This window comes from Nesoenas mayeri, assembly GCF_963082525.1.
Source record: "Nesoenas mayeri genome assembly, chromosome: 3".
In the NCBI taxonomy this organism is placed as follows: Eukaryota; Metazoa; Chordata; class Aves; order Columbiformes; family Columbidae; genus Nesoenas; species Nesoenas mayeri.
Window position 1 is genome coordinate 70,819,517 of NC_137544.1, and position 26,523 is coordinate 70,846,039.

The 26,523-nt window shown below is 38.0% G+C and overlaps 1 protein-coding gene across 1 annotated transcript in view; it reads left to right on the plus strand.

The window, feature by feature from the left end:
- The window catches only part of MAP3K4 (mitogen-activated protein kinase kinase kinase 4), a gene marked incomplete at its 5' end in the record, with an annotated part of 68,527 nt that overhangs the window by 8,437 nt on the left and 33,567 nt on the right, over positions 1 to 26,523 (plus strand). Inside the window, 8 exons of the mRNA XM_080341442.1 lie at positions 7,959 to 8,149; positions 14,344 to 15,725; positions 19,952 to 20,194; positions 22,736 to 22,882; positions 24,408 to 24,565; positions 24,960 to 25,076; positions 25,493 to 25,592; positions 25,677 to 25,760. Of these exons, the coding sequence (XP_080197568.1) occupies positions 7,959 to 8,149; positions 14,344 to 15,725; positions 19,952 to 20,194; positions 22,736 to 22,882; positions 24,408 to 24,565; positions 24,960 to 25,076; positions 25,493 to 25,592; positions 25,677 to 25,760 (2,422 nt within the window). The remainder of the gene's footprint in view (positions 1 to 7,958; positions 8,150 to 14,343; positions 15,726 to 19,951; positions 20,195 to 22,735; positions 22,883 to 24,407; positions 24,566 to 24,959; positions 25,077 to 25,492; positions 25,593 to 25,676; positions 25,761 to 26,523) is intronic.

Here is a 26,523-nt window from a genome sequence, read left to right on the forward strand (position 1 = left end):
GCAAGGGCAACAAATGCCTTTGGAGAACAATGTTTTTATTTTGTGCTTTCTCCCTGCCTTTTTTTATACAGCCTCATGCCAGAAGAGATGATAGTTTGATTTTCCCTTTTGCACTATGAGATTGCTGTTAGGTGTTTTTTCTGCCAGGCTTTATTGTCAAGTTAAGTTATCCAGATGCCTCTTTTCTAGAGTAAAATAGTATCTAGAAGATCCTTGTAAGCTGTAAACTTGGAACACCAAAGCTCTTGTTCCTGCTTTCCCATCCAACTCAAAGTTGCTTTCAGTGATTTTTGTTCTACTGATGGGATGGTTCTGTGTGCTCTTGTTCTCTATAAAGTTTGTGAGGGCGGCAGGTAGCAGATATTCCTTCCAATTCCTTACTCAAAAACATGGGCCTACATCTGCCAAGCAGTGATACGTTCCAAAAGTAAAAAAGCTTTTTTTCTCGGTAGGAAGTTGATCCAGACCTTAATAGAGATGTGGTCCTTTTTACAAGTCTAATTGTGTTCATCCTTCATAATTTGAAGATTTTTCTATTCCGTTAAGTTTTTTACACTAGAAGAACTTTAAGAAGGACTGTATCTGCAATTTATCTTTGTGATAGTGACTCTTGTTCAGAAAAACCCTCAAAACTTGTTGTTTCCCTATAGCTTAGCCAAATTCTCTTGAACATAGCAAATTAAAAAGTAAAATTTAATTATATTATTAAAAATCTTATCAAATTCATTACTAAGTTTGTAACAGTAAGTCCTATTAATATGTTGGCAGCAATCACAAGATATTGGTGACTAAGATTTAACATTGAATGCTCAGAAATACTGAGCTCAGGCAGACAAGATTCAAATGTCAGCACAAGATCAAATATGGTCATTACTGTATGTCAGTATTAGGTTTAAATGTGAACTTTTTTTTTTACAGTCTCTGGAGGTATATTCACAACAGGAATACGTGACATGTACATCATTTAAATGTCCATGCTAGTCACAGAATTTTTGTATCTTGCTAACCAGGCTAGTTTTTTCACCCTGTAAGCACTGTAGCAGATTTACACAGGATGTATTTAACAAAAAATAGACTTTTATTTTTATAAACTCTGAGCAAATTCCTACTGCTCTGTAATATAAAATAATGAAAAAAACCAGATTTTTTTTTTTTTCTTGCTTTTTACCGAAGGCTTCCTCGGAATTGCACTTATAGTGTTTTTTCAAGGTTTTTCATTACTGTTTATTTTGCTGCTCTTAGAGCAGTTTGTAATAACTGTTTTGAATGCAATAGCTGCAAGAACTTACTTTAAGTGTTCACAAATACAGAAGACCTTTAAAAGAAGACTGTGTGCAAAATTAGATTTATAGTCCTTTCTGCTTTCAGCTCAGGAACTTTTCAGGAAGTCCATTTATTTAAGCTAATAGCATCCTTCAGAACAGGGAATTTTTTAAAGGTGATTAAAAAAATAGGAGCGTGTGATTCTTTCATAATGTTGGAACATAACACTAAGAGTTTACACTGAATAGCAGTCCTGTACTTCAGCAGAACATCAGTTCATTTAATCTTGTTTTCTCTGATTAGGTTGTCTAATTCTCAGTCTTAGTTTCCCAAAGTGCTATTGGCTGATTAATGAAGCTCTTTCCTTTTGCTGTTGGTCCAGGAGTACTGTTACATTCTCTTGTGCTACGCAGATAAAATGAAACCCCATACTGCCCCATAGAAGTCAGAGCTGCTGATTCCAGAGTTGTTTTGTGTGCAGTGTTCAGCAGCTCTCACTTTGGTTTTTCAGCTTGAACAGGTGCAGAGATGGTTACCTAAAAATCCTGTTTGCTCTTTGCATCATCAGCAGCTGTGGGATGATGACAATTTGCAATTATGTTCTTGTAAGGATATTGTTTATCTTTGATCTGGAGTACTGTGTCCAGTTCTGGGCTCCCCAGTTTAAGAAGGACAAGGAAATACTGGAGCAAGCCCAGTGGAGAGCTACAAAGATCATCAGGGGTCTGGTGCATCTTTCTTAGGAGAAGAGACTGAGAGAGATATGAGGAAAATATGAGGAGAAACTTTCTACTTTGAGGGTGACAGACACTGGAACAGGCTGCCCAGAGAGGCTGTGGAATCTCCTTCTCTGGAGACATTCAGAACCCGCCTGGACACATTCCTGTGTGATCTGCTCTAGGTGAACCTGCTTTAGCAGGCGATTTGGACTAGATGATCTCCACAGGTCCCTTCCAACCCCAACCATTCTGGGCTTCTGGGATTGCAACTACATTTAGGGAGAGCTGCCTTAGCTTTAAAAAGATTTGATTTGCAATGTGTAGTGCCTGTGTGTATTCTCCTGCCTTAGGTAATAGGCAATGCACATTACTAAGAACAGCTTTGTCTTACTACATACTTAAATTACCAAGCTGAATCCCTGTTAAGGAGTATACATTTGAGAAATAGATGCTTTGTTTTTTAAACAAAGACAATGAGTGTCAAGAACTAGCACTTGGTAATTTGGCGGTGGACCTTGTACAGATCTTGCAGTTCTGTGTATGGAAACAGGTGGTGCTGAGACAGAGCTGTACTGACGTGTGCAGGCTGCGAGCAGCAGCAGCCTTGGAGCGTGCAGCTTGGGAGCTGTTGTGGTGGGTGATTATCCTGGCTAGAGTGCTGTAATTGCCTCAGTTGAGGTTATCACTATGTGCTTGTAGTGCAGTCAGTTGACCTCTACTGCTCTGATTCTCAGGAAGCTTTTAAGCTGCGTGTGGGATGATAAGTGGTGGCTGAACCTCGATTATGTAGGTGCCTAATACCTTCAGACTCCTGCTTATGAGGATGAAAGGTAGCTGATATAAAGGGAAGATTAAAAAGAAAATTTCCCCCCTGTGTAGCTGTCACAGCTTTTAGCATGACCTCTTATTATTGGTTGTTACAAACTTTGAAAGTTTGAGTAATGCTTCAGTAAAGTGCAGAAAGCTTATACTGGTTAAAAATCATACTCTTCAATGTGACTTTAGCCTATGTAATTTTAACATGTTCTTATGTGATCTTCAGTGTTTTTTTCATTTGTTCATTTATTTTTAATGATAAATTACTGTATTTTTCCAAAGGCTCATGGCATTTATCTATCAACAGCAATGGTTACCAGACTTTTTGCTCCTTCTCCTGCTGCTTCAAAATTTATACCTCAGTTTTCCTCCTCTCTTATTTTTGTTTGCAGACCTTTGAAAATCTGGAAGATTTATCTCAGTTTTCAGGATCGAGCTGGAATTGTAAAGACATTGCCAATGCTTTGACTTAGTTAAAAAAAAAAAAGAGAGAAAAAATATCCCATTGTCATCTACCCATGCAAATTGAAGAAATACTGTATTTTGTCTTTTCAGATTCTTGTTGAAATGCACCCCAGTGTAACATACAGTAGTTACTTGTTGGAAGGATTCTTGATTATTGAATCAAGACAAGCTCTTGACATTTCAGAGCTGTCAAGGTATTTTGTTTGTAGGTTTTTTGTATGTGTGTGTTTGTTTGTTGTGTTGGTTGGGGTTTTTTTTAACCATACTGCTCTTGCAGCTTTCCCAGCATTCCTGATCTATGCATCCAAGATACAGCCTATTCTATATCCTTAAAGTGATGAGAAGCATTTTGCTCATTAAAATTGAGGCTAGGAAGAGCCTGTAAATAGTCTGATGTGAGAACTATGCACTTCCGATTTTCCTTATAAGCATTGAGTTTAAACTGTCCTTGGCAAAACGTATCTGCAGTTGTCACACTTCTAGCTTTTCCTTTTTGGGCGTATGCCTAATTAAGATTATGATGGATTTCACTGGCTGTGGGGGAGAAAACCTGCAGTTCTTGGTAGCAAACAAGAAATTATCTGTGATTAATGATTTCCAACTCTGGTTGCAGCAGTATTTAGGAACCAACAATTCTGTGTAATAACTAATACTATAATCTGATTTAGGTTTCCCAGCAGTGCATTTTATAGGTTTGCAGGTTTTAATTAGTCTTTGGTTAGTTCATAAAAGTAAATGGCACAGGAACATTACAAATGCTATGTCAGTAATCTGTTAAAATTTTAGCTGGTTTTAATACCAGAGGGCTCCCGCTGATGATCATGTATGTCTGGTGTTGTCTGGATGAGAAAAATTGATACCAGCATGACTAAGCTGATGTAATTGCTTTAGTTCTGACCCTGTATATTTAGTGCATTATAGTACAGTAACGCTTTCACTGGTGAAACTGAATCTTTATGTTCACCAGCATTAATTTGTGGTCTGAGCTGAGCTACGATCTTTGCACACAAACCTTGAACTGAGCATGCTGAATTAAACCTGAGTTGCACCATGTGCCTTCCTCTAAGCAGACCAGCCAGCTCCAGTTAGATAATTTTGTAAGCTGCTGACAGGAGTGGTTCTGTAGGGCATAATTGCTGTTCCGTGATCTGACTTCTAGTGCTGTGTGTTTTGTGATAAATCTTCTATGTTTTTTAAGAAATTAAAGAACAGATTACTAAATTAACCAGAAAACAAAATGGCTGAATGTTAAGTAAGCCGTACTGGATCCTACCGTATAGGTGTGTATGTAATTCAGGTGTGAGATTGGAGGGTGTTTTGAATACTTTTGGACTTCATGCCTTCTCATCAGACATAGCAAGAAACAAACCAAGGTAGTGACTGGTAAGGAATGAACCCGCTTATGGTTGTTAAAGATCAGTTTGTTCATCCCGGTCTTTTATAGCAAGGTAGCTAGTTTAGAACTGCCTTGGAGCTGAGACCCAACGCGAGTGCCCTGGAATCCGCTCTGCCACGCCCCGCAAGAGCCTCAGCACCCCGCCCTGTGCCTTGCCAGGCCAGTGAGATCACTGCAAAAATAAATGATTCCATAAGCCCTGGAACCAATCACTTCTTGTTTCATGTGGTTTTAGTCTCTTGTGGTTGAGTTGTCTTTGGCAAAATCAGAGGGCTGTGCTCTGCCTGCAGTGTTTTGTGCAGTAGGGCTATTTGCAAGAGTTCTCGGGAGTAAAATTTATCTGGCGTCCAAAAAGATGCACACTTGAGTTCTACTTTCCCAGTTCAGCACTTACAAGGTCCTTTTCTGTTATTCATTCATCTGTTTTCACAAGATCTGTAGGAACAAATTAAGACTTTTTTCTTATATTTGGGCTATAATGGTTAATTGAATTGGGTTGTTGGAAGACACACAAACAGCATGATTTCCCAAGGCAAGAAAACTGGGCTAAAAGCATTCGTGATTGTGTGGTTGTAATTGTAGCCAAATTCACTGTAGAGCTCTCCTTAGACTACAGATGGTGCTACCGTACCACTTGAGTCATTTTTCTTAGGTAACTTCTAAAGTTTGTCTCTAGTAGTTGGTGAACTTGCCTTCTCAAAGCTGTCATGTGAGAAGAGTATTTTACACACTAACTCTTTCAATGGCTTTGTGGAGAACATAACTGTTCTGCATGTTAAGGTATTTATTTCTGTTTATAGCGAAGGGCAAAGAAAAAGTACAGTATCTGATTTCTGATTTATTGCCTCCCCCTCCCCCTCAGTTAACCTTACTGCTGTTCCACTGACTTGCAATATTCTGGCATATTTCTTCCTGCAGAAACTCAGACTTGCTCCACCAGAGCATGAGTAACATTCCTCATCTGCTTCAAAAATAGTAGCAAGTAAAATGGTTGTGATTTAGGTGAAATTGAAGTTACAAGGTACTCACCTTAGTCTTGCCCTGTCTGGTTTAGGTCAAATGTTTCTTTACCTCCCTGTCTTTTACCAGAGTGAAGGTGGTGTTATTTGCATGCCTGCTTCAGAAATAAAATACGTGAGGCAATAGAGGTAAACTCTGTGTTTTTTTTTCCTCCTCGTATCTAGTGGTGCGTGTTCTTCTCTGAGATGTATGTTAAAGCAAGAGAGTTCCACGTGTGACGCCAGTGGGGAGCGGTGGTGATGAGAGGACTGTGAGGGCGTCATGTCACACATATTCTGGGTGAAGGCAGAGGTCTTGGTGTCAATTTGAGCTCCAGCCTATCCATGGGATTCAATCAGTTAGGAATTTATTTTGGCCTTTCTTCCTCCTGCCCTTTTTGTCTCTTCTCTATATTTACCCTGGGTAGGTAAGCATCAGATGGGTATAAAGGATTAGTGAGATTAAGACCTTGTCCTGCTGCCATCTACTTTCCCCTGAAACCTGATCAGACCAGAGGATTCTCATTATTTTGTGTGGCTCTTTTAACATTGTGAAGAATTCAAATGATATTTTGTTGGTAGGGCAGTGATACAGGTCACAGATTGTCCTAAAATAGTTTGTTTCCTTGTTTCTGTGTATGAATTTGAAATTTCCTAACATGTCAGTGAACAGTATAAAATGTACTGAAGTTCAGTTGTTCACAGTCTGAGAGTAATTTTGTTGCTGTGTGTCACTTGATCATGCAGAGGAGATCCAGCCATTAGTGGTATTGTGCCCAGCTGCCACTGTATGGGAGTGATCTTGTTTGGTGGGACTGAACAAGTGTCCGGAAGGAAGGAAAGGGTACCTGACATGATTATTTATTTTATTTGTCATATTTTATTGTTAAAGCAAGTCCTAATATGAGTGCATGTATGCCCCCTATCGTGGTTGTTTTACATCTGACCTCTCCATGTGAGAGAAAGCTGGCACTAGAAGTTGTCTTTGAGCTTGCGTAGAGTTTACATACAAAAACTGATGGCTTTTCTTTTTATTTTTGCCAGGTGAGTTTACAAATAGATCAACTCCTAGTATTGGCTTAGTGGGCAATTGTCTGAGTGCTAGAATTGACTCAAAGGAAAGGCTATAGGAGTTTTTTTTTTTCTAGGGAGAAGAGGAGATGAAAATTGTAGCAGTCTGGACTTTGTCTTATTCTGCAATGGAACTGTGCCATTGCTAAGATTAATTGCATGATACCATGCAGTTGTTGTTTTGTTGTTGTTTTCTTTTTTTCTTTTTCTGAAAAGGCCTGTTCATCACAGAAGGAAAAGAATCTTACTCTACAGTTTTATCTTTGAACAATTTAAATCAAAGTAGTTTAGAGTTTCAGAAAATTACAAAGATAAGTTAGCATTTTAAAAATAATGAAATGTTTTGTAATATTGTATGTAATGCTACTCCGCAATGTTTGCCAATACTACTAGATGTAAATGCAATGAAAGGTCCTACTTGGGGATGGAAGGCTATTGTGCTGGGCTCTGTACTGACATAGGTACTAATCCTACAAAGATACACACTTTCTGTTGAATTCAGTGATACAGCGTCCAATGACTAAGCTAACCCTCTGGATTTGGGGTTTGAAGAACGTATATACGTTATCTTAATTTTGTGTTTGCAAGAGCTCTGACTTCTTTTTAAGTATTACCAGTATTTTTTTCCAAAGTGATCGAGGCTAGTTACAAATGTTCTATGGAGACCCTGTTATTTTTTGGTTACCAAAAAAAAGTTCTGAGGTTAAACCTACTTAATATTAAAGTCAGTGGAAAATATGTAAAATACTTTCAGGTCTTCTATGGTATATAAAAGTTCTGTGAAGTGTGGAGAGCCTTTTCAGTGAACTTAGAAGTTGCCTTCATGGTATGCACAAGTTAGGGAGTGGACGATGGAAGGGAAGACCTATGCTGTTGTCTCTGCTGCTGGTTAGATTGGCTGTCCTGCATTATGTTTGTCTATTGGAATCTTTGTTTCATGTACCTCTTTTTTAGGCTTGCCACAAGTTTTCTCAGAAACAAATATATGTATATATATGTTTACACCATATTCTCCTGGTGACACCGGCTATACATCCTCCTTGTTGTATTTTGCCTATACTTTGTTTGATTAGAAAGTTGTCTTTATGGGTGTGAAAAAACTTGGGATAAATATACATAGCTGTGGCAGAAGAATATAGAAGGTTGACTGTGGTTGGGATTTATCAATAGATTAGCTTTCTAAACAGGTATCACAACAGATAACATTGTGGTTTAACTTGTTCTCTACAGGAAAGAGTGCAAATCAGAAGATGCTACTTACAAAATCTCTGAATCTGACCCTGAGGAATTATCAGATGAAGCCAGTGCAGACACCTTCTATGGAACTTCTCCTCCTAGTACACCCCGCCAGATGAAACGTATGTCAACAAAGCATCAGAAAAATAACGTTGGGAGACCTTCTAGCCGCTCCACTTTGAAAGGTAGGTGTGGTGTTTGGTTGTTCTGTTTTGTTTTTTGTTTTGTTTTGTTTTGTTTTTCCTAAAATAATGACCATACAGTCATAGTAGTAGCCCTTTATTACCTGATGGAAGAGATGTGCAGAAGGTGGAGCCAGATACTGAGGTGCAGTGAAAGAATAGGAGGCAACTGTCATATGTTGCAACAAGGGAAAACTCTTCTGGACAGTAAAAGAAAAAATTTTACCATGGAGTGGTCAAACAGTGAACAGTTTGCCAGAGAGTTTGTTGAATCTCCATCTTTGAAGATTTCCAAAACACAACTGGATAAGATCATGAGCAGCCTTAATTAGTTTTGAAATAAACCCTGCTTTGAGCAGGAGGTTGCAAAAGAATGACTGTCAGAGGTACTTTCCAATCAAATTTTTTCTGTTATTCTATGGTCTCTAGTAACAGTGTTGTTGCTTCTCTGCCACAATTTCATGTTCTGAAGAACTTCAGGGTCTATTTTATGGTAAAAAAGAGTTATCATTGATTATTCTTTACTCTTTAGTGTCACTGAAGCAATTAAAATGTAATTACCATTGTTTATTTCTGTTGACACTTTTCTTTATTTAATTTTGAGCAGACATAGAATGTGGTAATTGCTAGTTGAAAATATAATTTTAAAAAACATGCAGTAGCTACATCTTTTCAAGCTGCCTTTCTAAGAAGAAAAGAAAAAATGTGACATTTTAGTGGTTTTGCTGAGCTTGTGATGGGTGCAAAAAATCCAACAAAACCCAGACAACCTATGTCAGACAAGATTATTTGTCAGAGTTGTTACGACAGCTTGACTGTTGCCAGTTAATGTTTTGGAAGCAATCTTTTTAAATTGATTCACATGAAACAGGGAATGTTATCACAGACTGCATTTACATGCAAGGATTACATTTTCAAGGTAAAATCACAGTATCACAGTATCACAGTATGTTTGGGATTGGAAGGGACCTCAAAAGATCATCTAGTCCAATCCCCCTGCTGGAGCAGGAACGCCTAGGTGAGGTCGCACAGGAACATGTCCAGGCGGGTTTTGAATGTCTCCAGAGAAGGCGACTCCACAACATCCCTGAGCAGCCTGTTCCAGTGCTCTGTCACCCTGACTGAGAAGAAGTTTTTTCTCAAATTTAAGTGGAACCTCTTGTGTTCCGGCGTGATCCCATTACCCCTTGTCCTATCATTGTTTGCCACCGAGAAGAGCCTGGCTCCATCCTCGTGACACTCACCCTTTATATATTTATAAACATTAATAAGGTCACCCCTCAGTCTCCTCCAAACTAAAGAGACCCAGCTCCCTCAGCCTTTCCTCATAAGGAAGGTGCTCCACTCCCTTAATCATCTTTGTTGCCCTATGCTGGACCCTCTCCAGCAGTTCCCTGTCCTTCTTGAACTGAGGGGCCCGGAACTGGACACAATATTCTAGATGGGGTCTCACCAGGGCGGAGATCTACTAACCACCCCCCTTCTAATACACCCAAGGACGCCATTGACCTTCCTGACCACAAGGGCACAGTGCTGATTCACAGTCATCCTGTTGTCCACCAGGACCCCCAGGTCCCTTTCCCCTACACTGCTCTCTAATATGTAATTTCCCAACCTATACTGGAACCTGGGGTTGTTCCTGCCCAGATGCAGGACTCTACACTTTCCCTTGTTAAATTTCATCAGGTTATCCCCCGCCCAACTCTCTAGTTTGTCCAGGTCCCGCTGGATGGTAGCACAGCCTTCTGGCGTGTCAGCCACTCCTCCCAGCTTGGTGTCATGAGCAAACTTGCTGATAGTACACTCAATTCCCTCGTCCAAATCGTTAATGAATATATTGAATAATATTGGCCCTAGTACTGACCCCTGAGGCACTCCACTAGATACTGGCCTCCAACTAGACTCCGCACCATCGACTACCACTCTCTGGCTTCTCTCCTTAAGCCAGTTTGCAACCCACCTCACTACTCTATTGTCCAGACCACACCTCCTCAACTTAGCTGTGAGGATGCTGTGGGAGACTGTGTCAAAGGCTTTACTGAAGTCAAGGTAGACCACATCCACCACTCTGCCATCATCCACCTTGTTACATTCTCATAAAAGGCCATGAGGTTGGTCAAGCATGACTTACCCTTGGTAAAGCCATGCTAACTGCCCCTAATAACCCTCTTATCCTTGATATGCCTTGAGATGGCACCAAGTATAAGCTGTTCCATTACTTTTCCAGGGAAAAAATGTAGGGGAGAAGGTGGTAAATGGTTTAGTGTGAATAAGGGAATACAGTCAGTTCTTCAATTGCATAGAGTTACGGCGTGCAAGTTCGTAATAGAAAAAGGGGCAAGGCAAACATCTTCCAAAGCTTTCGATTCCATTTCATACAACCTCTGGATAATGTTGCTGTGAAGAGAGCATTCACCAAAAGACCTCTTCACTAAATTGAAGAGAAATTTAGTTATATTTGCCAGTTAGCCGTGCCAGCATTGGAATTACTAAGCTGCTTCTGCTGGTTTTTAATTGCGCCTTTTGTCTAAGTTAAACTCTTTCAATGCAACATTAACCTAAGGATAGTTTCTAAACATAGAAAATGTGATACTAAAGCATAGTATTTCATAGCAACCCTTTGGTACTTTGCACATATTGAAGACCAATACCTTTGTGAGAAATAGCGAGCTGTTACTTATCCCTACTAATAAATTTTGAGGTTTTGGAGCAAGGCGTCTTGCTTTCTGCTTGTGAGGGTTGTGGTTCTTGCTCCTGGAATAATAATATCCTCTTCTTGGTTACTGTGAATGTGTCTTAAAATATGTGTGTATTTTTCTTTGTTTCTTTGTTTGGGGGTTTTGTGTGTGTGTGTTTGTTTTTTTGTTTTGTTTTTATGAATTGGATAGTGTTTTATTGTGTATAATATATTTTCTGGAAAGTTCATAGTTTATTTTATTTAACTTTGTCTATGTGTACCATCTCAGAAAATTTATTCCATATTGAAAAACAAACAAAAACCACAAAGAACCCCCCCCGCAACACCCATGGAATTAATGTTTTCCAAGTTAAACACATTTCAGAGTTGCTCCTCAGACATACATGTGTCTCTTGACAGCTTTTTCTGACTTGGAGGGTGTGCAGTATCAGTCCAGCGATGCTTGCTTGCCTACTGAAGTGTTAGCTCTTGGGCTATGTAAAGAACAGTGCCCCTGCCTGCTTTTTAGTATGAAACTTAAGCAACTTCGTACTTGAAGGGGAACCTCTGTCCACCCCACTTTCTTAACACAATCAAGTTCCTCAAGCTCATTTTCTCATTTTTGTTTAATGAGCCGTTTAAGATCTCAGACTCTACCATGTGCCCACTATCACCTATCGATTGTTGCTTAGTCATGAAACCTACCTGCCCTACGTGACACTAAAGGTAATTGTCACTCAAAATTTGTTAGTACATCTGAACTTGTTCTACAAATTTAAGCCTATATTACAAAACTGCAATAAAATTGGAAGTAGGAGCTCATATAGTTACAACATTGATACTCATTTATTGCAGAATTGTCAGGTATATTTGAATGATGGGTATTGAAGTATTAGGGCATTTTGAATGTCTAATAATGAATAATATTTTTAACTTACCTTTCTTTCATGTGTTTTGGTGGGGTGGGGAGTATTGAAGGAGATTAACATTAAATATACAAACTGAAGGGATTTAGTGAACCTCCTGGTAGCTAGAAGGTAAGTTCAGAAAGTGATCCTTAAATGTGCATTTATTTTGCAAGGTCACCAAAATCTTTAACATCAAAGCGCTGTCAAAAATTGATCTGTACATATTTCATCTCTGCCAGCCTCCTTCATCTTCCTTCTCCTTCCGTGCCCATGCAGAATGTGTCTTTCCACTGCTGGCCTGTCCTGCTGGTTGGGCAGTTGTTGCCCCACAGTAGTGCCAGCTGTGGCAGGGAATTCAAGCTGATTTGCTCCACAGTGCTTTTAGACTTGTGTCCTGTCTGGTGCTGGTTAGTAACCAGTGAGGGTGAGGTACCACTGTCTGTCAGTAATGTTTCAGCAGATAAATGTAAAATCAATGATAGTGAATTCCACAGCAGGCTTCTTGGAATCACTGAGAGGTTTCCATTTCCAGGAGGAAACCTGCATTTAAGTTAGGTTTCTATGTCATCTGCTGTTGTACTTGCTAGCTATTCAGAGAAAGATGTATGGATACCTGAAATAAAAGTAGTATAAGAGGCATTAATAAAGTCCATATTTGCAAGAAACTGTTTCTGTGTTGACTTTGTGATTCTGCTTTCTTCCTCATATACTTCAGAATATAATTTCTTTTTTCTTTCCTCAGTGTTAAGTGCCATCGTACACATTGCGACCTGCCCAAAGTGTACATGTTTATGGCAAGGGTTAAATTATAGTTTTTTAGATATGAGGATTGGAAGGTGACAGTGTGGCAGGTCATAGTCTAGTTAACTCACTTATTGCTCATTACCAGCTGAAAACGGGGTTCATAATGGAAACAAGCAAAGGAAGGTGCTCTGACCATGTGCCTCTCTCTGCTTTTGTTTCAGACATCTGTGCAACCTTAATACAATACCTTTGTGCGCATACATTTGATGGTCTTTGAGCTACGTTACCACACCAGTTCTTTTCCAGAGAACTGCTGTCTTAAATGAGTAGAGATGGTTTGGAATTTTGCGATGAAGGAAACAGATCTGTATATGACTGTACCTTCTTTTGTTGCAGATGCTGGAGGATATGTAGTGAGTGAAACAATGACGGGCCATGTGATAATTAAGTCAGTGAAGTGCATCATACAAGAACAGCATTCTGTCATGAAAACTTGTGTGATGTTAGGCAAATAGCACAAATTAAAATCTTCTGTTTGTTTCTTGTTTTCCTAGAAGCAAACCAGAGATTCTGGGATGTGGTTTGCAAATTCTTGAGAATTTAGGTTGCAAGTGGATTGAGAGAGTTTTGAAGATGAAGTCTTCAGTGTTCTGAAATGTTGAGCAATAGCGCTTCCAATTTTTGTCACACAAAAGCATGCTGGCTTGACAGATCTTTCTCCATCATGATTTTTTCATATAGAGAAAGGGAATAATATTAGTCTTCCGCTGAGAGGCCCTGTTTTATACATAAGCTTTTTAGTATTCCTGGTATTAAATGGATGTCGTAGTGTGGAGCACAGTAGCAGAGACTCTAAGGAAATTACTACTTCTAGAATGGAGAATGAGCCTTGTGCAGCAGATAATCCTTAGAATCACAGTGAACAGTGAAAAGAAGACGAAGTATTCAGCCCATTGTTCTGAAAGTCTTTTCTGTTCTTGAATAAGCTGAGGCCCTCTGACCATGTAGCTGCCCGTGTTCCAGCTGCTGATCCCTGGAATGCAGCTAGTCTACATACAGGTGCTTCTCTCCAGCCTGCCACCAATTCCTTGAGAGAGAGCCACTGTTTTAATACCAAGTAGTTACTCCTGTCCTGATCTGTAAAGTCTAGACTGAAGCACTTCTGTTAGTGCTGCAGAAGAGTGATGACGTCTGCTGGTCCTGAGGAAAGAACAGGAAGAGAAGAGGAGATGGCACATTTGGGCTGGAAAAGGCTCTTGTTATATGCTAAGGGAGAAGGCAAGTGCATGTGTGTTAGGGGAGCTGGGAAGTAGGCTCCTTGTGTTAAGGCTCCTTGTATTAAGACTACAGAGGGGTTTTCCAGAATTAAGATCAAGCCCCTCAAGAGGCAGAATCAGATCATTGAAGTTAAATTCAGAATCTGTACATACTCCAGTTTTTATGAAATTGCATGTGCAATGGAGTCTCTTTAATTCAATTGGAAACCTTAATAATGCTCTGTTGCATTTTGAATTTTTGCTTGGGAGATTGTTTGACAAATGTATGAAAATGAACTTGGAAACCTTTCTTTTCCTTTTGATCATACTGGGTTCTCAGTAGATGTCATACTCTCAGGATAATGAGAGAATTCTCTAGGGTCCTTTCTACAAAAGAGGTAAAAAGGAGAAAAAAAAGTTTCCTTTGGTGCTACTGTGGAGTTAGCTATACCGATGGTAATTTCCAAGACCATGTTTTACTTCTACCCATGCCTGTTTTGTTTTACTGATATTAATGTTTTATGCTCAACCTAAGAAACGTGATCGGGAGCTGGATTGAACAATGCTTTTTCTTGTTACTTCAGTCACATTCTTTCTTTTTTCTTCTTACAGAAAAGATGAGTGTACCAACTCAGTCTGTGCATAAAGACAATGGGAAAACTGTTGAAAATGTGGAGGAGCACAGCTATAAGCAAGGGAAAAAGATCCGAGACACCCTAAGGACAACAGAACGAGATCACAAGAAAAATGTGCAGTGCTCGTTTATGTTAGACTCAGTTGGTGGGTCTCTGCCAAAAAAACCAATTCCAGACGTCGATCTCAATAAGCCTTACCTCAGCCTTGGCTGTAGCAATGCTAAGCTTCCAGTCTCTGTGCCCATGCCAATACCCAGAACTGCACGCCAGACTTCTAGGACTGACTGCCCGGCAGACCGCTTAAAATTCTTTGAAACCCTGCGGCTTTTGTTAAAACTTACCTCAGTCTCAAAGAAAAAGGACAGGGAGCAAAGAGGACAGGAAAACACTTCTTCTGTCTGGCTGAACCGATCCAATGAACTGATCTGGCTGGAGCTGCAAGCTTGGCATGCTGGCCGGAGCATTAATGACCAAGACCTCTATCTTTATGCGGCCCGTCAAGCTATCCCTGATATCATCAATGAAATCCTCACCTTCAAAGTGAACTATGGAAGTTTCTCCTGTGTAAAAAATGGAGCCAGTCTCAATGGTACTTCAGGAGAAAGGGTTTGCAAAGCATCACATGGAACTAGTGCTTTGGGTTACTCGAGTTACCATGAACACCTCCATCGCCAGCGGGTCTCATTTGAGCAAGTAAAGCGGATAATGGAGCTGCTAGAGTATATAGAAGCACTTTATCCATCTCTGCAGGCTCTTCAAAAGGACTATGAAAAGTATGCTGCAAAGGACTTCCAAGACAGAGTGCAGGCACTCTGTCTATGGTTAAATATCACAAAAGACTTAAATCAAAAACTAAGGATTATGGGAACTGTATTGGGCATCAAAAATCTTTCTGACATTGGCTGGCCAGTGTTTGAAATTCCTTCTCCTCGATCATCTAAGGACAATGATCCAGAGGATGAAGAAATTGATGGGGAAACAGAACTGAAGGAATCTTCAGGAACATGCACAGAGGAGAGCGATGGGGAAGAACAAATCTCTGAGGAGAATGTTGAGGAACTTAGACAAGCCATTAAGAACAATTTTACTAATAAGCCAAATTTTGACTTTCAAGACCATTTTTCAAGGAGACTCGATAGGCTTGAATCTGAGGATGACTCTGCCTCTTGGGTTGTTCCAGAATGCAGTGCTGAGGCCAGCTGCAGCCAACACTGTTTGACCTCTATTTACAGGCCATTTGTAGATAAAGCACTGAAGCAAATGGGGTTGAGGAAGCTAATTTTAAGACTGCACAAGCTCATGCATGGTTCATTGCAAAGGGCCCGTATGGCGTTGGTAAGGAGTGATCACGAGCTGGAGGTAGGTTGCTACTAGTGTAAATGCGTGACAAGAGTACCTCCACTGCTGTATTGTTTCTAACTGATAATTGGAGATATTGGGATCTTTTGAAAGTTTTTGCTGCTTGCTTGGTTTTTGAAACACAGTGTACGTTATGATTAGGAGTCCAGCTGTAATTCCACTGAAATAAGTCTGTCATTTGACCTGAATCAGAATTTGTATGAAGCACAAGCTAGTTCTCTGTACTTATTAGTAACTGAAATTACATTTTCATGATAGCGTCTTTGCTCATTACATTTTCTAATGCCTAAAGCCGTAAGTCAGAAAAATTACAATGGAAAATTAGGCAAAAAAGCTGAATTGTGAGAAAAATTAGCCATGGAAGTGGTCGTTTTCCTCTTCTTGTCTTTGAGACTGGATATCTCTCTGCAAGACATCCTTTATGAAAATGTCACTATTTTTGGGGGGTTTTCCTCATCTAAATGAATGGAGTACTGTGGTGGCATGTTATGCTTGAGGCCAGATGGGATAAGTGAATGGACACTATTAACCTTGAAATCTATGAAAGCAGGTCATGTTAGCATGTTTAATTCTTCAGCTGTCTCTTAGTTTATTTTTTTTCCTTTGGGTCATTTTATATTCTCAATTATGAATGATCATAAGTTAATTTAAAAATTATAAAATAAGCAGTAAACAAAGGACAGTAGCTGAAGTTTCATATGGTAAGTTGTGGTTACTAATTCTTTCAAGGCAGAATATTGTTTCCTAATACAAACTGTTCCTTAACTTGTAGGCATTTTTGTATTAGGAAGAACTGGTAGTACAGACTACTTTGCCTTTCTTGGAAAGTGGTAGTGTCTGTGGGGCCTGGCCATGGCTTCTGGACAAAGGAATTTCTTAGCCAGTGTGCCTGTTCTAATATAGATATCACGTGTGGTCTTTGACACGTTGCTCAAGTGTTGACTGTCACATTTGCAAAAGGACAAGAGTTGTTTATCTCCCTGAGAGGTTATTTTCTTAGGATAAATGAGTTTATAACGTTATTTGATTTTGAAAAAGTTTTAATTCATACTGTTGCTAGTGTAGATATTACTGTAGAAAATGAATTTTTATTCTCTAATGGGTCTTAGCTTGTGTTCTAGAAGTTTTCATTAAGAAAATCTTTTTGTATTTCTAAAGAGTCATGTGCCTACGCAAGATGTGCAGGTGTCTGCTACAGTAACCAAACGTACCCCAAACCTTATGTACGTAGATAGAAAGTTCAACTTAATTCATTGGTAGAAATACCTTTAAATCAACAAAGGAAATAAACATTATTTGAGCTTATTGAGAACTACTTTGAATATATTTTTGAAATTGCCAAGTGCTTCCAATATATTGACTTCATAAATGGAGTTCTTAAAACAAGTTAAAGAAATACTAGTAACTAGTGTCTTTGCAGCTTCACAGAATTATACTTTTTGGTACTTTAGTGTTGGATGACTTGTGTAAGATTTAAGGCTAATAATCTCTCCCTCCTTCTCTGTCCTTCTGACTTCTTTGAATGTTTCAGTTTCAGTAACTGCTAGATTTTTTGGGGAATATTGTCCTCTTTTAAGAAATGACTTTATGACCGAAGGTGAACGTTACAAAACTGTGAACCTATTTCCTGCGCTAGAATTAAAAGAAATACTGTTTGTCAGAAGTGTGGTACCTACTGCAGCAAAAGATGACATCAGACTAACTTAGAAGAAACTGTTTTGAATTGTTTGGTGTTTGCATATGACAGTACTTTGAATGCAGTGCGTTGGGTTGTTCTAGTGCAGTTCAGTTATTTGTATGCAGCCAGAGCTGTTAGTGTTTTGTTCATCTGTGTTACTGCTGTTATTTTGACTTTGTGTTTATGTGTATACATAGTCTTTAGGGTCTCTGGGCATACTTTCATTTCTATTGTTACTTAAACACTATTTTTCATCTAAAATGTGCTTTCTGGATTCTTCCACTTGTGTGCGTTTTACTGCTCATTTCATCTTATATGTAAATGTTTATAGAGATAGCTGTGTTTAATGTTTTTTAAAGTACAAGTGTCATTTGTCATAGGCTCTGTTAATTTAACAAGGCTCTATTTGTACAGAACTTGTATGATTTGATTCTTAAAGAAAATGGGTGATATTTCTTATTTTAGTGGACAAATCAGAGATTTTATTTTAGGATAGTTTTTAAGCCCATGTACCTTATTTGTTGTTTATTCACCTGGCACTTTTCAATGTGGATTTTGTGTGTAATCTCAATAAATGTCTTGGATTTTGCTTTCTTGGGGTTTTTTAAAGAAGTATTTAGTAGTCACTTGAAACATTTCAGATTGGGCACTCTGAAGATTAAGATTAGTTAAATTGGAAAGTAGAAGTTTTGGTGTCTAACACTAAGCCCTTGTGTCATGTTCTCTTATGTTTAATATTAGAAAATTAAGTAACACATTTTTTCAATTTTGTTGAGTTATTTTTGCTCATAGACTAGTTTTTTAATATTTTTATAAGAACTAAATTTTCTAACACTATACTTGCATCACAATGAGGATTGTATTTTTTAAATGTTTTGTTGTACTGTAGAAGCGTAGTATTTTCATGACCTATTATTAATGAAAACTTGTATAAAAGCCTTTAGCTCTGCTGCTATTCTGGTGCGATACGTTTCTTTAAAAGGGAGTTAGTAAAAAGAAGACATTAATATATACCAGCTAAGAAGATAAGTTCTTATACTGTACATTAACTACTGATTAAACTTCAAGTAAAGTAGGTATAAAGGAAGTCCCCACTCATGCATGTTTGCTCTTTCTGCATAATGAGCTAGTGGGTTTATAAACCACTTAAGAATCTACAGCACATCATGTTTTGTGCCAGTGTTAGACAGTAATGAATAGGCTATTCCATCACCCATGACAGCTAAAAAGCATCACAAAATTAAAAAATAAGACTTTGTCAGTGGCTGTAATTTTGTGTGGCTCTTCTGAGAAAGCAGAGCTTGTACAACAGATCTCAAAAATGTGTGAGTAGGCGTAAAGGACTAAACTTTTTTTTTTTTTTTAAGTTTTCTGCTAGATAGTAAGCTTAAAAGTAGATTATTTTTTTTTTAACTTTCTAGGTAGCACCTTATTATTTGATCTAATTTCTGGTAATATTTTCCTCTCCTTTGAAGTGATGTTATTTAAATCTGGCACTGAAGAAAAACCTAAAAGTTGCTAGTTTTGTGTAATATATGAATGAAGGAGATTCTGTTGTCATAGTTAGCAGCTGTGAAATGAGAATTAGAATGGAACAAACTTGATCTGAAACAGAAGTTCTCTTTAGATAATGTACTGTATGTTGTTATTTTTAAGAGCTGCACACATATTGCAGTCCAAAATTTCTTCCTAAATTAAACCCCAGAGTACCTCCATGCACAGCTTTGCTAAGAATGTTATCACAATATACTTTAGATGTCTGAGATGTCTATTTCAGATAGATTCACTTATTTTTTCTCATTAGAAATGTCATTGCATTTATATTAAAAAAAATTATTAATTGAAAAGAACAAGCTTGATCTCTTTATATTTTAATATTCCTTTTTAATTTCAGTTTCAATTCTTGACATCTACCAAAGTTCATCAGCTTTTTTTTCAATACTTTAGTTCCATTTAGCTGGTGATATTTTCTTTACTTTACAATGTGAAGTTTTATATAATATATGCGTTATGTATTTGAAAAGGAATTAAGTTACTCACCTGCTGTAATCAAGTACAAACTTGTTTCTCTAGATATAGTCGTTAGTGTAAGACATTGATTTCTTTAATATATTTTGAAATACTCAAGTATTGTGTTTTATAATAACCCAAATATATGTTCCTATATGTTATGTTAAGCTGAACTTGTATGTTCATCATAACCACAAACAGCAATTTCTTCCTGTGTAGTGAGGCTTTAATGGATACTTTAATCATTTTAAAACAGAAACATAAAGTAAGAGATTGTTTTGTTCACTCCCAAGGGTCCATAATTGTCTTCTTCATCCTGGTGATCCTCAAATTTAAAAAAAAAAAATCTGAACTGAAAAACAATCAAACCACAATAATAAAACCAAATACAACCAACCAAACAGAAACAGATACTGAAACCTCTGTGGTAATAGAATCTTACCTTTTACAAACAGACTTATGCGCATGATACTTTAAACAAATGCTACATCCTGAAGAATTTGAGTATTCTTTGAATGATACCTGTTTCTTGTTACAGTTTTCAGAATTTCCAGACACCATGTTGTGTTCAGACTATGTGCAGTTATTAAATTCTCCACCTTGCTGTGAGCAAAAATGCAGCACTGTATCATGGGAGGAGCTGAAATCCATGGATTTACCATCTTTTGAACCTGCATTCTTGGTCCTCTGCCGAGTTCTGCTCAATGTTATCCATGAATGTCTCAAGCTAAGGTTGGAACAAAGACCTGCTGGGGAACCGTCTCTTCTGAGTATTAAACAGGTTTGTGTCAACTGTTGTTTTTGTGTTCTTTTTTTGTTTGTTTTTGTTTGTTTGTTTAATGCTTCCTGTTTGAAATTACTTTGTCATTTTGTTATGATGAGGTTTCCAGTTTAAACAGCATTAGTTTAAGAAATGACAGTGTATAGTTCTGTAATAACTTTTATAAATAGTCTTGTATTTCATATGGAGATGTGGTTTTTGCATAGTCTATAACTAGAAGCACAATATCATATTGTATGTTGGTACAGGTGCTGATTTCTTCATTCCGAATTCTGTTATCCACATATCTGTTAACCAGGTAGTATTTGAATAGGTTTTAATGACGACAGAAGCAGACAGCTAAAGCATGTGTGTTTGGATGGGGCAACCCATATCTGATGATCAACACTCTGTCTAGATGATCTTAACAGTATGTGGTACCTCCTGGAATTTTGGGGTTGCCAGTCGTTGTTGTCATGTGGCATTAACTCTGAGGTAGTCTGACCTAGTTGAAAACTCACACCTGCCTGGTTTCTGATAAGTGACTGACACCACTTGGAGCAGGGCCGTGATGTACTGACTAGTTACTGTGTTCTGCTTAATCAGGTTTTGTGTATTGCACATAGTTATAGGTCACTTAGGGTAGGTGTGTTGTATATTTTGGAAGTTACTGGAACAGAAAAAATTGAATGTCTGCTGGCAGATTACTTTATAGATCAAGCAAATATTGGGGGGATGGGCAAAAACAAACCACCAAAAATCAGAAAACTTAATATAAACTTTCTTGCTCTAAACTACAGTACCCTAAGAGGCTGTGTGGCGTGCACACCTGCTTTGCAGAAAATAATTTCTTGTACAAACTCCATGAACAAAAAGCAAATCATCAAACAAACCAGCAATAGTGATAATATTTTCACTTTAAGATGCACATTCTTTAGTGTGCTCATTATAGACAATACTTTTGTTTGCCTGTTGCCTCATGAGTTTCAGTTCCAAAAGCTGACACTTAACATTAGCACTACAGGCCTTTTTATAAATCCTATATTCTGTTATTCAGTAGCACTACGCATCACAGTATGGCAGTGTTATTTAAACAACAAAAAAACCCCTCTATTTTTAATGTAGTTTTGAGAGTATTTTATTTTTTAATAGACAAATGCTACTCGTTGCAAGTTTCAGAACTGAACTTTACTTGTATCTGTACGATATGCCATACTATATACTAAAGTTTTATGGATAAGTCATTGCAAAATCCCATCTGTGTCTGTGATGGGTAGTTAGTTATTGATGAAGTGTAAATTCTTTGAACAAAAATCCCAAACAGGTTAACTGAATGTGATTGAGTGAGTCAAGAATGCACATTCATTTTTAAATATATGATGTGTTAGGGAGATAAATGTGTGATTATTAGATTTCCCCTTTATAAAAAGATAAATTTTTTTTCCACTTTTTTACCTAACCATTGGTAAATTTTAAACTACCTAGTTCAGAATGTTACTCCTGGTTTCCCCCTTCACGCGGGAGAGCACAGCATAACACGTTCTCACCTGTAAAAGATTCCAAAGACACTTGTCATATAAATAACACTATTGTATGGTTTGTTTTGCTTTCATACCATTATAATTTCTCATACATTGAGTCCAGTACATACTGGTTTTGCCAGGATAGACGTTATAGAAGACTTTAAGAAGCAGATTAATCAACCAAAAATTCCATTCCCTCTGACTCCCCAAATGAATGATTCTTCCTCTCAGACTCTTCATTTAATGAAGTTGTTGCTCAGAAAAGGTCAGAGATTGTCAGACCTAGAGGCCAATAATAATTTCAGAAGAACACACACTTAGCACTGGAAGGACTTCTAAAAGAAACACATTTCGTAGTGCAGGTTTGCAACAGTTCTTGCTGTTTGTGTGCTCCTGTGTCTGTGGTTGTGCATGTTTCTTCAAATAAATAAAACCGTAAGCTTTCAGGGAAGGGTGACAGCTCTGTGGCCAAAAGTGACCACTTCTTACAGTTAAAAAGATAACTTTCCTCATGTTAGCCTTGCCCAGGGAACGGACAAAAGAAGTGCTATTTCCAGGTCTGATATGGGTTTTAGAGTTCTGGACACCTGCCCGATAGATTGACAATGAATTTCCTGTAGTAAAACATTTCTTGTAGGTCTGTAAGCATCTGTCAAACACATTGCATATCATTCCTGACTTGCTTCCATTTAAACTAGTGATCTGATGATTGTGAGCCCTCTTGCCCACTCCTAAACTTCAGAACTAAGTCGTTTGCGGTGGCCTTATGCAGGGAATGGTCTGAAACATCTGCCTCGATCTCCATGTACGGTTATATCACAAATGGCATGATGGCAATTAAATAATCCTGAAAAACTGGTCACGTCTTTCCTTGAGATAGGCAGAGCGACAGTACTCATTTCTAAAAACTGTAGAAATTATGTAGTGATAAACTAACATATTTAGACAAACTGGACTGACAAATAGAACTTTCACTTCCCAGGGAGAATTTAAGTGTAGTGTCTTGACTGATAGCAGTTTTTTGGTTTTTCTCTTGCAGCTGGTGAGAGAGTGCAAAGAGGTTCTGAAGGGTGGCCTGTTAATGAAGCAATATTACCAGTTTATGTTACGGGAGGTGTTAAATGACTTACAAAAGATTGATTACAACATTGATTCTTTTGAAGAGGACCTGCATAAAATGTTAATGGTAAGCTTCAAAAAGGGGAAGATATTTGGAGTTCTAGTAAGTGTTTTAATCTCAATATTGCTACTAGAAATCTATTGTCCCTACTTGGTATAGGTCTTGCTTTTTTGTTGTTGTTGTTGTTATGCTACTTTAACATAATTGTTTTGATGAACTTGTAAAAGTTACACAGTAGCCATTGCCATTTTATCAATACAGATTTTTGCTTTACTAGACTGTGGTACAGTATACATGTAAATTGCCTGTATTTATAATAAAATGGTTCATAAATAGAATTGTAAATTCCATACACTTAAACTAAACTTTTAATAACCTTTTAGTATTGAATAAAACTATATTGAGCTCTGGGGCCCCCAGCATAAGAAAGACTGTTGACCTGCTTGAGCAGGTCCAGAGGAGAGGCACGACAGTGACTGGGGGGCCTGGAACACCTACGCTGTGAGGATGGGCTGAGAGAGCTGGGGTTGTTCAACCTGGAGAAGAGAAGGCTCTGGGGAGACCTTGTAGCAGTCATCCATTACCTAAAGGGGACCTACAGGAAAGATGGGAAGCAACTTTTAATCAGGGTGTGTAGTGAAATTGAAAGAGGGTAGATTTAGATTAGATATTAGGAAGAAATAATTTGCTGTGAGGGAGGGTGAGGCAGTGGGACAGGCTGCCCAGAAAACTTGCAGATGTCCCCTGTCTGACAGTGTTCCAGGCCAAGCTGGATGAGGCTTTGAGCAGCATGGTCTAGTGGAAGGTGTCCCTGCCCATGGCAGGGACGTTGGAACTAGATGATCTTTTAGGTCCCTTCTAACACAAACCATTTTATGACCTTGGCATTATTACAGTGTGGTCCAAAAATACCTGAAACCAATGGAGAGTGTCCTAACCATTTCTAAGGAGGAACGTGGGTTGATGTTATATATTATTGACCTAAAACATGGTAAAATTGCATCTCATTTTTTGCATACTGTATGATCCTGAAGGGCAGATGTTTGAAGAAGAATTTTACTTACCTGGATTTTTGTTTGTTTAAAACGATAATAATTAAATAAAGGTGAGAGACAAGAGTTGATATAAAGGAACACAAGGTATGATGTAGAATCCGAGAAGCCTGTACACTGCACTTATTCATATGCAGGAGGAGATGTTCAGATAAAACCTTTTGCAGTAATCCAGTTAGTAAAGGATTTAGAAACTGTTTTTCAGTAACTAGTTCAGCTTTAAAAACTCTGGCCACTGTGGATATCCACTGATACAGTGGTGAGTAGCAGCACAGCAAGTGAGGTGGTGATAGTATCAATGTTTTCAGAAAAATATCATGAAGACATAGTATTTAATATTTCAGTAGCACTTTGTACTTCCTGAAATTTCACCTCTTGTATAGAAACATGTAGCTCATTTTCTGTCATAGCAAATGCAAATGTTGTAGAAATGTTTTCTACAAATTGTATAATATTGAGATTGATGATGTAAGAAGTTTTAATCCTTAGTTACATGTTGCGTAATAATTTCTATTAAAATTATCTCTTCCCATATATAGGTTTACTTTGATTATATGCGAAGCTGGATCCAAATGCTACAGCAGTTACCTCAAGCATCCCATAGTTTAAAAAATCTGTTGGAGGAAGAATGGAATTTCACCAAAGAAATAACTCCTTATATAAGAGGAGGTGAAGCTCAAGCTGGAAAACTATTCTGGTAGGTTTTATTTAATTACTCTGCTTATGGCGTTAATTTATGCCAGATACCTATTCAAGTCAGCACTTGTTCACGGTTCCCAGATTGGGCTTCTTGAGGCCTCAGCAGGCAGTTGATAGTCTTTGTGAATTCGTCAGTTACAATGACTGCAGCTGTAAGTTGCAGTAGATTGTGATTGCTCTTACTCCAGCTACAGCAAGAGTTGCTGCTTCTGCAGAAGGCCCCTGTTAGCCCTGTGCTTGCAGAGTAACTGAGGGCCCCCCGAGATGCTGCTTGTTTCCGCAGGCAGACTTGGAAACACGGCTCTCTCTTGAGTTGGACAGAGTAGGAAGAAGTTTAAGGTGCCATGCTACCTGAATAAGACTCTGAAGTTCCATCATTTCTGTTGCTACAGTGATATTGCAGGAATGCTGCTGAAATCTACAGGAATATTTTTAGATTCTGGACTACAAGACAGTTGTGATGAATTTTGGGCCAGTGCCGATGACAGTACTGCATCAGATGAAATCAGGTATTAAGCCCTTTGGCTTAATCATAAGTACACTTACTCGTGTTTCTATACCCTCACAGGTACATATTGCATTTTATTTCGAAGATTGCAAACATCATAAATGCAAGATTCCAGAGACCTTATTGCTAATATTTTTCTGTGCGGTAGTAATGAACCATCATTTTGTTCTTTGAAGCCTAGTAACCTTCTTTTTAGTTCAGGGTATGAGAAATTGTTTATGCAACGTCTTCAAATTCAGTTTTTATATCCTTATCAAAAATGTGCCTGCACAAGTTCAATTTATTTCAGTCAGCTGCTTGTAAATATTTATCTTTTCTATGCTCTTTCTATATGTAAATAGGTATTATTTTCTAATGGCTATAAAATGTAATATGATTTACTGAAACATTGTCACTTCGTTCTTACCAATGTTTCAGGAGGTCTGTTATAGAGACCAGCCGAGCACTCAAAGAACTGTTTCATGAAGCTAGAGAAAGGGCCTCCAAAGCTCTTGGTTTTGCTAAAATGCTGAGGAAGGTAAGTTAACAGTAGGGTCTCATCTTATTTATATGCTTTTAAGAAATTCAGTCTGAAAGCATATTCTTTTGTCATTACTTGCAGGACCTTGAAATAGCAGCAGAATTTGCATTGTCAGCCCCTGTGCGAGATCTTCTGAATGATCTGAAAACAAAAGAGTATGTGAAGGTAAATTCAGTTTAGAGGCATAAAAATTAAAGTGGGGATGCTAAGTAAAATGTCAAAGCATATTTATTGACATACTTCCAGTTTTTTGATATGACATCTGTATCTTAGCATTTTAAATGTCATGTATTTAAAATTGAATTGTGGCAGTCAAATTATTTTCTCTACCTGTGTTTGTGTGATTGAGAATGCTAGTCTGTGTTTTGGGAAATCAGTGTCTTAATTCCTGGTCCTCCCAATGATTCTCTTTGTGACTTAGGAAAAGCCATTTTACTTCAATAGTATTTACTCATTTGTGAGAGTAGAATAATAACAATTAGTAGGGAGTGTTATTAAAAATAAATGCTTTATGAGGTAAACAGATACATCTATAAATGGACATATTTAAGTAGATAATCTCAGACTATGGACCTGTGTTTTGTGTACTTTTATAAAGCAAAAATATTATAGTGGGAGGTCTGCTCTAGTGAGCTGCCTTGAGAGTGCTAAGGATGTCAGCAATGCAGGGACTATGTTCTGTTCCAAAATAACCGTTGCTAGAAAACTGTTGTACAGCAAAAGCAGGTTAAACTCTTGGTGCCTTAGATTTACTGTGCTACATGTTCCCACTATTATGGTTTTGCACTTGATTTCTTAAAAATGTCACGTCTTTTATCATACTTTGAATTTCAGTAAAACAGTTGTTGCAACAGATTAAATTTACGTGGATCTGCTGTTCTTTTTTTGTCCTTCCGTATATTTAATATGCACGTCATTCCCATTTGGG